Raw genomic sequence first — 11860 nt, forward strand, 5'->3', positions numbered from 1 at the left:
ATCTAATTTTGTGCAGCACCCAAAAACAAATCCGCAAAAATGTTATTTCAAGAAGTTGGAAGGAATATTAAGACATAATACACAAAATCACACACAAATCGACAGCAAAATGCACAAAGTACACGACGCACGTACAATTTAAAAAGAAAATACAGAAATAGTCTCATAAAACACAAAATGGCAACAGAGACAGACACACTAACCACTAAAACAAAGAAAATGACTACAAAAACACAACAACACATTACAGAATAGCTACAAAGACACACAAACTGTCAACAAAATTATACAAAATGTCAGGAAAATACAAGAAGTGACCCCAAAAACGCACAAATCATCAACAAAAATGCAGAAAATGACAGAAAACACACAACATTTACAACAAGAACACAAAAAAAAAAGCATAACTGCAAAAAACACACAAATTACTGATAACTAAAAACAGCAAAACCACAAAGATTAAAAAAAACAACCTTTACCCCCTTGTTATGCTCAGATTCGTCATTATTTTAATGCTGACATGAATGTTGATAATGTGGCCCTCGGATAAGATACAATCTCATTTTTATAACCCCCACTGCGATGGAGTTGCCCATCCCTGTCATAAACTGTTCCATAAAAATATATGTATATTTTCAGTTTGTGAGATTAGAGTCTCGCAAATATTCTGTTGTATAATGCTGTCAGTATTCATTAACCTAGACCAGTGTTCTTCAACCTTGGGGTCATGACCCCATGTAGGGTAGCCTGAAATTTAAATGGGATCACATGGAATGTGTTAAAAAAAAATTCTGATTAAAAACATATTTTTGAAACGATTGAATTATTCTTTTTCAACATGAAACTCAACAAACAATTTTAAAAAACTGTATTCTATACTTTCACTATGTCAAATATAAATCGAGTTCAAATAAAATGCAGAATAAAGAAAAAAATAAGTATAAGTATATCTGAGCTGGGGCATTTTGTATGTGTTACAAAGTATAAAAAATAACTAATTATAGAAAAAAAAAAATATTGGGGGTTGCCAGAAATTTGTGATATAAAAATGGGGTGTTTTTTTTTTTTAATTTCTTTTTTTTTTAACTTAAGTCTTTTCACACCGTCGTAAATCTCGCTCTCGTTCAGTTCTCGCGCGTGAGTTCAAAGGTGAAGAGGGATAAACTCTCCTTGGCTGACAACGAGTCTGACACAGATTTAGATTATTTTATACCCTTAGAGAAGTGATTCCTTGAAAGATTTTTTTTTGCGGAAACGTCATATCGGTCTCCAATGCTGTACACGAGCTGAATATCCAGGTTTTTCCTGGATTTTTCAACAGTGACCAATCCGCTTAACAGTGCTGTTTCACTTATCGGCCTGTTTAGTGTCCATCTTGTGCACTTCCTTCAAATTTGTAAATTGAATTAAAAATAACAGCTTAATGGTGTATGCCTCGTAAATGTACCTTTTCAAAGTGAGAACTCATGCTGTCCTATTCACACTCGGAAATCTCGCTTGCCCCAATACATTTTATTTATAAGCGTTTTTTTTTTTTTTAAAAAAAAACAAAAACAAAACAAAAACAAAAACTGAACAACACTTTACAGTTGTTAAAACAATTACTCAAATCAAAATAAGAACTGTAATAAAGATAAATAGTCAGAGTGTGGAGGGGGAAAAAAAAGGCATAAGTGAACAAATAAAGTTATAAAAGGATCCAAACGTTCTTTCTTGTTCACTTATGTCCCATAAATGATGGAAATGCAGAAGATGGTTTTGTTCAGTATTCTCCACCATAGATATCGCTATGTTCTCCACTATAAGAATAACTCTGGACCGGCCCGACTGTTCCTCGGCAACCGTGACGTCACATCCCGCGCCAATCACGGAGCTCGCTGCAGTGACGTTCCTATCGCGAGATAATCGCGTTAGGTTGGTTAGCTAGCCGCGAAAGCCGCAGCGTGTGACAGCTGTTTACATTTTGCTTTTTTAAAACACTCCCACAGTCAGGGGTTAATATATATCTGACTTTTCACGGACTTTTTTTGCTTAAGAGGACGGATAATAAATAACGGAGCTTGTGTTCGCACGGTGAGTTGTTGTCCCTGCTGTTAAAAGTCAACACCGGGTCGTGCGCCGTTCAGTAAGCGGGTTTGTTTTGGATAGAGTGACTGTCACACCCGTGAGAGCTTCATACGACGGCTGGAAAACACCATTATTATCAGTGTTTGATTTTTTCCCCTCTTTGACTGACGGCTTTCTCTGTATTCATATACATATATGTTCCCAGAATCAGGACCAAATACAGGGAGGCATTTTACATTATTTTTTTTTATTACATTTGTGGAACAAACTTGGTGATGTCTGCACAAACTGCCAGCTCTTTAAATCAGGCCTGAAAGCTAGTGATAACATTGTTTTTTAATGGATAATTATTTTTTCTCCTAAATTATCATTATTTGTTATTTTTTAATTATTTGCATTGATTTTTAAATACCTGCTTCTGATGGAGCTTAAATTACAGATGTTATAGTTGTTTTTTAAGCTATGTTTTTTATTGTTGTTCACTGATGAATTTTAGAAATTGTAATATGTTTTGAATTTTGTTTTATTTCACAATTGTATAAAGCACCTTTAGTTACTACAGTGTATAAAATGTGCTAAACAAAGACGTTTTCCCTTGCTTTAACCCTTCCTGTATATGTTGTTGTTGTGCAGTTCCCATCTGTGACCGAGCTGTGTCAGCCTTGCTCATGTTTTGGGTGTGAACCTCCCCTCAGGAACCTAAGGATGAGTTATGCTGACAAACCAGAGGACATCACGAAAGAAGAGTGGATGGACAAACTGAACAATGTTCACATCCAGAGAGCGGACATGAACCGACTCATCATGAATTACCTGGTCACAGGTGAGCTCTCCTGCGCAACACACCACAACAACGATTGTGAAATATGAGTCTTGTAAATGTCACCATGTTTTAACACAGAAAACCACCAAAAGCAAGGCAAGGCACATTTATTTGGCTAGCGCATTTCATACACAAGGCAACTGAACTCTATGTGCTTTACATGATCAAAAAGTGCAACAGAAAACATTCAACAGCTTAAAATATTTAAGAACATTAAAAAAAAAAAAAATTCATTAAAATCGTCAACAAACACATTACATCAACAACATGACCAAAAATCTCACGCTATGGCTTCCATAAACTGTGCACACGTGTTGTCATTTATGTACCTTTTCATTAAACACACAGAAGTAAATGTTACAGTCTTTAACTAAAAAATATACAGAAATGATCAGATTAAGCTAAGTCTCTTACATCAACAGCAGGGGGGTATTTCATCAAACCCAGCTCACAGTTAAGTCCAGGTTTAATCTGAGAGTCCGGCTCTGTTAAGCCGGGTTCTAACTGGAACGGCCATTTCATCAACGAGAAAACACCATGGTTACCATAGTAACGCAGTCCATAAGGCAAACCTGCTCCCTACCAGGTTTAAGCAGCAGCCTTGGCTTAATCTGCAGATGCACTCTCATGAAACCACGTCATTATTTTGAAATAAGTCATTTAGTGATGCTTTAAAACACTCAATAAAGATCTACAAGAGGAAAAAGGAGTCAAAAATAATTCTGTTATTTTTTTTTAAAATACCGCTTTAATATGGTAATTTAAAAGGAAATTAAAGAAAATATCATGGTAAATGTTTTAATATGATTTTAAATTCATACAAATGATGATAGAATCATTGTCTTATTACTAGAGATGTAACGATTAATCGTAAGGCAGTTAAAAATCGATTCATAGGTATCACAATTGACATCGATACTTTGAAAATTGAATCGCAGTACTTTTTTTAAACATTTAGCCCTTCTCTTGTCCAGCAGTGTACCGGCGGGCGGCATCTGCTACTATTTTCTTTCTGGCCGCATTCTACTCTTACATGTTAATGTTACATGTTACGAAATGATTCCTTACCCCTTTAGCACCGAAAGAATATCTGTAATATTACGTGAATATCTGTAAAAGTCACGTTTTTCTATGAGCTCTGTCTATGTCTGCTAACATAGCATCTCTTCTTCACTGCCAGATTAGCTGCATGCCAACCGACCACAGGGTTACCAGCGCCCTCTGCTGGGCCAAACAAATATCTGACAAATCAGTGCAATGACAGGTTTTTTTTTTTTTTTAAGTCCAATTGTTAGGGCACAAAATACATTTTCAGTCGCACTTTTAAAAAGAAAAATAACTATTATGCAGTTTTGCATTGTTTACTATAGAACCAGAATTTAAATTAATAAGCTTTTTCTTCATTTGTATTATTCCTTTATTTCATTCAAGATTTATTTTTAGTTAAATTGCATTGTTTTGAATAGTTTATCAAGCGATTATTTTGACAATTAAAAATAAAAGGAAAATAATACAGTATTTTAAAGAAATATATATATTTCAAAATATTTTTCAGTCATCATTTGACTACAGTCCCATTTTGTAAAATAAATCGTGAGAGAATCGTATCGTGAACCCAGTATCGCGAATCGAATCGTATCGGGAGTTGAGTGAATCGTTACATCCCTACTTATTACATGTTTAATGTGTACCGTATTTTTAATGACATATCACAGTCTCCATGTGTTTAAACCATCAGTAATAATATATAAAGTTACGTGCGTATCCATCGCCTCCATTTACCGCACGGTATAAATGTGTCCATTCATTGATCAGGGATTAATAATGAGAAAGTGTGCACTTAATCTAAACACTCTCATCTGGCTCGGCTCAGCTTTGGAGTTTGAAGCTGAGAAGAGTCTGATGAAATGGTAAAAGCCAGCATGGTCACGGACGGCTTAGCTGAACCAGGTTTAAACCATAAGCCCGGCTCTACTGAGAACACTTTGATGAAATTACCCCCAGAGATATCAACACCTTTAGAGATAATCAGATCCAAAGTGTGACGTTGAGTGTATGTTGAAAAACAGCCACATGTTGTATAAGACCAAAAGTGTTCATTAAAGCATATAATTCTTTGGCATTATTGTCCATGTTATTGTCTACATGAATATTAAAGTCACCTGTTATCATTAATAAGTTGTATTCAGTGCATACAACTGACAGCAGTTCAGCAAACTCATCCATGGTTTCTCCAGAATATTTTGGGGGTCTATAAAAGACTAAAAACAGAACTCTTGAATCACCCTTCAGTAAGAACGACATATATTCAGAGGCGATGAAATCACCAAATGTTATTTCTTTGCACTGAAATATTGATTTAAAGATGGCAGCAACTCCACCACCTTTCCTGCAAGTACGACACTTATTGAAATATATAAAGTCTTTCATTGAGAATAGTATTGCTGATACCATCATTCAACCATGTTTCCTTAAGAAATAAAAAGCTCATCAGTTTAGACTTGAATCAGTAGATGGACAGCATTAGTCACAAAATAATACAAAATGTGAACCATAGCACCCAAAGTCATGTGATACCAACTGATGTAAACATTTGTGGTTAATTTCAGGTTGTTGTTGTTGTTGTTGTTTTTTTTTTTTTAACACTTGCCAATGTTAACAGTTCCTTTCGAGGCTTAATTTTCTAAAGCCTTCAATTTTACATAAAATGAGAAACAAAATTTAATCCTGTTAATACTGTAATAATGAGTTTTATTTGGTATTCACTTTATGTCAAAATAAATCTCAAAATGCTACAGATGACAAAAAATGAATAAACTAAAGTCTGGTCTACAGCTGGTCATTTGTGTAATGTAAAGGTGAATAAACATTTTATTAACATTTGTATAATATTGTAATCTACAAATATTGTATTTATTTTATGATACAATTTTTCATGTTGAGCTTTTTAATTTTTAATTTTTCCAAATAAACTTATTTAAACATTTATTAAAGTTAAGTGATGCATATCTTTTAGTTATGGATTTTCTTTATCACAATCTCATAATGTGATAAAAAACCAAAAGTACTTTGAGGAGAAAATGACATTTTAAAGCTGCCGGACACAAAACATGTTTAGCGTAGGCCACATCGATCAATAAATCAAAGAACATTTGCTTGAAAAAAAAAAAAGATGTAAAAGTTTGTTTTGAGCTCCACCATTTATTGAAATTGCCAAGTTTCACAGGCAATACCAGGAACAAACTAGAATAAAAATGTTGTTAAGAGAATCACTGTCCTCGCCTGGTAAAGAAACACCAGAAATCGCAGTAAGAGTGAAGTAAAAACACTTCTATGCATCTGTTTAGGGGACTCCATATCCCACAATGCAATGCGCAAAAAAGTCGGTTTGTGGTCGGGATTAAAACACTTTTTTTTTAATTTATTGATCTATGAGGCTTATACCATGGTGTTAACTAATTTAGTTAATACTCAATGAACATTCCTGACACAAACATTTTTCTTTAATTTACTTTTCACAAAGGTTTTTTACTGAAAAGGCCAGTTAAGTGTGGAAGCCTGATCTGATGTAATCCTGGTCACAGTTTTAAAACAGGAACAACACAAAAGGGACCAACATTAGAACTAACAAATATTCAAGGTTAACGATGTACAATCTAAGTTATGGAAAGCAAAGGAAATCCCATTTAGGTAAAGTAAGAATGGGTAATATTAATACAGAGAAGCCCAAACAGTGGTCCAGCTGTCAACTGTACATCTGAACCAATTATTTATAGAGTTGCTGCTCTTATGTCATCTCATCTCTGTTTGTGTTTAATGAAGAGGGCTTCAAAGAAGCAGCAGAGAAGTTTCGAATGGAATCTGGCATCGAGCCGAGCGTGGACTTGGATTCTTTGGATGAACGGATAAAGATCAGAGAAATGATCCTGAAGGGCAAGATACAAGAAGCTATTGCATTCATCAACAGTCTACACCCAGAGCTCCTGGACACCAACAGATACTTATATTTTCATCTGCAGGTACACACGGACCATTGCTTTCTGTCACAGGAATGAGAATTCTTAAATGCTATGTTCAATGTGAGAAAACTGTTGGTCAGCATTCATTGCCTGAGTGACTTTTGTGTACTGTAGCAGCAGCATCTGATTGAGTTAATCAGGCTAAGAGAGACTGAGTCAGCACTGGAGTTCGCTCAGACACAACTAGCCGAGCAGGGCGAGGAGAGCAGAGAGTGTCTGACAGAGATGGAGCGCACGTTAGCTCTGCTGGCCTTTGACAACCCAGAGGAATCTCCTTTTGGAGATCTGCTCAACATGATGCAGAGGCAAAAGGTGGGTATGGCTGTCACCATCATAGCTTCAATACATCAATTATTATCTAAAGCCCCATTCACACGGGATAGATATTATCTGGGGACCACATGTAATAAATAAATAAATGACCCCCCCAACATCTGCTTTTTACGTGGCGCATTGACACAGGATAACCGAAGCCTGAGATTTTGCTGAAATTTACGGACATCTCCCGGATATGACGTCAACATATCGTAACATTCGCTCACATTGTTTTCAACGTGGCGGGCGCTAAGAAGAAAATTAGGCACTGGACGTGAGAAGAAACCTTAAAATTAATAAAACATAAATAAACATGCGTCCCTGAAACAAAACAACACGTAATCATAAAATCCTGCCCATTTCTGTCCAAATCACAGAGAGGCCTATTCGCATCAGATTAGTATTATCACAGGACCTCGGAGTTCAGCAAAATATAGTAAATATATATAAATATATCAATTTGCAGGGAAATTTTTACTTTACAAATTACTGGCATGGCCGATTCGCACGGGATTAACAAATTGAAAGAATTCTGATATTTTTTGCCACAAGTTTGGCTCACTTTGGCCAAACCCTTATTATATACTTGTTCATATATTTGTTGTTAGCAAGACTGTAAAACTACAGCTTGTTTTCCCCAGACAAGAGATGGCTGCATATGAGCGCAGTCTTCCTTAAAAGATAACTAAAGGAGCAAGCAACATGCTAAATGTTATCAGAAGCTCTTCATTGTTCTTAAAAGCACACACTTAATCTGGCCTGAGGTAAGATTCTGCGCTTTGTAAGAACCAGAGGGAATACAATATACATTGATCATCAAGTGAAACATTGTAATATTGACTTTCAGATATTCTTTATTAAACACTTTGCACTTTAATTAGGGCCTTCATGGTTGACCTATTTTCTTGTTACGTCTGCGTCACTTTACACTTTTTTGTTTTGTTTTCATTTTATCTTTCCCTTTAGAGGACTTTACTGGCTATTAAACTTCCTGTAACCATATTGAACATGCTAAAGTGTTATTAGAGTCAACTACTGTCATTCATTTTATGTTTTATATGCTTCATGTATAAGATAATTACACTGAAATCTTGCAAAATCTCTACTAGACCCTCAGAAGCCCGTTTGATGGGAAAAATACTATGGTAATGTAGGGGTGGGAACCTGGGTACCTCACGATACGATACAAAGCTCACGATAACGATTATCTCACGACATGACGATACTGCGATTATCGATATATTGGTCAGAAATCAATCTACGATAATCTGACATAACAAGAAAAAAATGATGAAGTGAAAAAATTAAATTTTTATTTTACATCTCTGAAAGACAATACATTGAGAAAGTGTCCTATGAACAGTGACACTATTTTAGTGCAACATTTCTGTAAATAAGTGTCAACATACCAATGTAAACGAATAAGTGTCTCCAATAGTGCTTTCTGTAAACAAAAAATAGGGTCTTTCTTACCAGTGACACCATTATAGTGAAATATTCCAGTAAACAATATATTGGTTCCTTCAACCAACAGTGATAACATTTCTGTGAAGACGTACCTGCACATTTTAGTGAAAAAGTAGGAAATGTTTTGAAAAGAATAAAATAAATCTTAAATCCAAATTTAAAAAAAAAAAATTGATACTTAGCGTGAGCATATCGATAATCGATCGCGATATATCGCCATATTGAGATATTGTCACACTCCTATGGTGATGTGTGATATGGTTCCAGAACAGGTATGTGAGGCATTTCCGTGTCATGTTGAGGTCCAATTTTAAATAAAGAGAGAAAAAAAACCCTATCAGATTGATCTTTAAGTTTCAAATTGCTTTCCTTTTTTCAGAACGTCCATATTCCGCAATCAAGGAAAATCCTAATTAGTGGAGAAGGAATATGAATTATTTTTTAGGTTAATTGTCTGTGAATTGAAGAGTGCATAGATAGCTGAGAGTTTTCTGATTTAGCCCAATTGAAAACCGTATTTCACTGCACTTCTCATTGGGACAAAAAATGCAAAATATTTTTTTAAAAAACAGAACCGTATTTGGCCCCTGGGATAAAATAAGTTTCACACCGTTGTTCGTTCTACATTAACACATGTGCATTAACTTCCTGTATGTCAGTGTTGACTCTGGAACAATCTTCTCTGCTCAGGTTTGGAGTGAGGTGAACCAAGCTGTGCTGGACTATGAAAACAGGGAGTCGACACCTAAACTTGCAAAGCTCCTGAAGTTACTGCTGTGGGCTCAGAACGAGCTGGACCAGAAGAAGGTGAAATACCCTAAAATGACTGACCTGAGCACGGGCACCATCGAGGAACCTAAGTGAACATAAAGGACAAGTTCATCTACATTAACTAATTTATTATCAGTCAGTGACTGCGTGACAAACCAGGTATTGTATGTATAAACAAATGTTCTTTATGTTACTTTCATATAAAGTCAGACTCATTGTGCAAACTGTAAGTTTCTGTATTTGCAAATTGAAAAAAAAAATATTTAAGAATACCGTCCTGAGAATTTAGACTTGGTGATGACCAATTTCAAATGGCTGTTTTATATTTTGTCTTTTTAAAACATAACATGTTATAATATCTATTGTGGCCACTTTAGGTGTTTTTTGCCAGAAACACTTTTGAATATGATTTCATATGAATTTGTAAATTGTTGATTTTGTGTGTGTGTGTGTGGCTACACTCTTTATTGATTTGTATGGATCAGTGATTTTCAAACACAATAAGTTGTGTTTTAACGAAAGAGGACGTAGAGGGATTATTTATTATTGGTCAGTTGGTGACTTGTTTATGCTCGTGCTTATTGAAACATAATGACTCTAAATATTCAGCAAGGATTTCACTGGTTACTCAACACAGGGAGGTCAGTGAGAAATGTTTTCTTATCATGTAGCATCAACAGAACTGTGGCTCAGTGCCTCGAGTGTAAAATGTTTTAGCCCAGAAGATATGTGAAAAAGATGTTGAAAGTGTGATCATTTGTACATGAGGTTTTTGAGTATGCTAAATCTATTTTTTTGGGGATCCACAATGGCAAACCAATGGTTCCCACTCAAAATCAAGAAATCCAAGATGGCCACCATCTGTTATTGCCAATTTGGACTTTTTATCTACATCAGAAGTTTAAGTTTTATTGTACATGTTAGCAAGTGCTGCAAAATGAACACAGCATTAGATTAATGCTTACACATACATGCACCAGGATCACAATGGATATAATCGTCCTCAGAAATAAATTAAATTAGATATACAGTACTTATTTATGTTTTGATGGGGATTTAAATCAAATCGTTCACTCTTTAAAAGGCATCTTTGTCATACACAGTTATGGCGGCAAATAAATCACAATTTCACCTCTTATATCTTGCTCTGGATGCAATTCATGACATTTTAAGCTATTTAATTACAATCCTTGTCCCCGAATACCTACATTTAGCCACAAAGATCATGTTTCTACGTCTAACAGAACCAAAGTTATGGTAAGATTGAAATTCACAATACGGAAGGTGGCCATCTTGGATCTTCCTCTGAGCACAATTTACGGTATTTTAAAATATATTATTGAATTTCTGAAAACCTATAATTCGCCACTGAGATCATGCTTTTATGTCAAATAGAACCACATTTATGATAAAAATCCAAATTGGCAGTATGCATGGTGGCCATCTTGGATTTTCTTGATTTTGAGTGGGAACCATTTGTTTGCCAGGGTGAATCGCATTAAAAATCGATTCAGTATACGGTACTCAAAAAATGTTGTTCCAGAAGTGAACATCTTAGCCTAATATTGCTACATTATCTGTCAGGTTATATGAGAAAACAAGTCGCGCACGTCACAGATACGGTTCATGCTGCTCTATGCTGGCAGGCTTCTGCTTTACACTCACTTTAAACTTACTCTTTTAAGCCTAAAGTATGCTCGCTTTTTGCTATTTTCATTAATATAAATTATAAAAACTATCGTTGTTTGAAAGAGTGTGCTGTGAATTTAAGGCCCAGCATATAAACATGTGCGGTACTTGCATAAGATGCTCTCATTTTAAAGTGCAATTAAAAGACTTATAGAGTGGAGGTTGGGTAGAAACCAGTGTGGTCACCCTCGGGAGGGGCTTTCAGCTGAAGAAACACTGGTTTAGGATGTATTAGATTGCTAATGGAGTGTTTTAAATCATAAAAAAGAGTAGCTTTTTAAACAAAGAAAGGACACTATAAAAAGGATTTAGTTTAAAATGCTTTGGATACTGTTTGATAGTTTGCTATAAAATTGGCTTTTTACAGATTAAACCTTGATGCTATTTTTAGGATATGTCTAAGAAGAATGGCTCTGTAGGTTTTTCACTGGAGGTGAAGTGTGAGCTAAGGCTGATGACTGCCTTTGCCAAACTCCACTCTACACTTTGCACTACCTGCAATGGTTCCTTTGACTTTGTGTTACAGAATGACATCACAGCAAAGGAAATGTTGCTGATCTGGATTTATTTATTTTGTATGATTGAAGCGCATTTTATGGTCAGAGTGAAATATAAAGTGGATTGATTTTGTTAAAAAAAAAAATATTGATACAAATAAAGATCTTTAAAGTTTCTGCTTCATTTCTTGTGAAGTCATTTTACAGCAAAA

General features: G+C 35.2%; 1 protein-coding gene across 2 annotated transcripts; it reads left to right on the top strand.

Annotated features, from left to right (window-relative positions):
* Positions 1-1897: 1897 nt before the first annotated feature.
* On the top strand, positions 1898-11832 carry LOC114467069 (glucose-induced degradation protein 8-B homolog). Of its 2 annotated transcripts, none has more exons than XM_028453080.1 (5): positions 1898-2073; positions 2701-2890; positions 6713-6909; positions 7024-7221; positions 9382-11832. In XM_028453080.1, exons 2-5 carry the CDS (start codon positions 2773-2775, stop codon positions 9553-9555), a joined length of 687 nt encoding a protein of 228 aa, XP_028308881.1. In that variant the 5' UTR covers positions 1898-2073; positions 2701-2772; the 3' UTR covers positions 9556-11832. The 2 variants fall into 2 exon arrangements, with proteins under 2 accessions (XP_028308881.1, XP_028308882.1); XM_028453081.1 differs by having other exon boundaries at positions 2763-2890.
* Positions 11833-11860: the final 28 nt, after the last annotated feature.

Source organism: Gouania willdenowi, chromosome 7 (assembly GCF_900634775.1).
Source record: "Gouania willdenowi chromosome 7, fGouWil2.1, whole genome shotgun sequence".
Lineage (NCBI taxonomy): Eukaryota > Metazoa > Chordata > Actinopteri > Blenniiformes > Gobiesocidae > Gouania > Gouania willdenowi.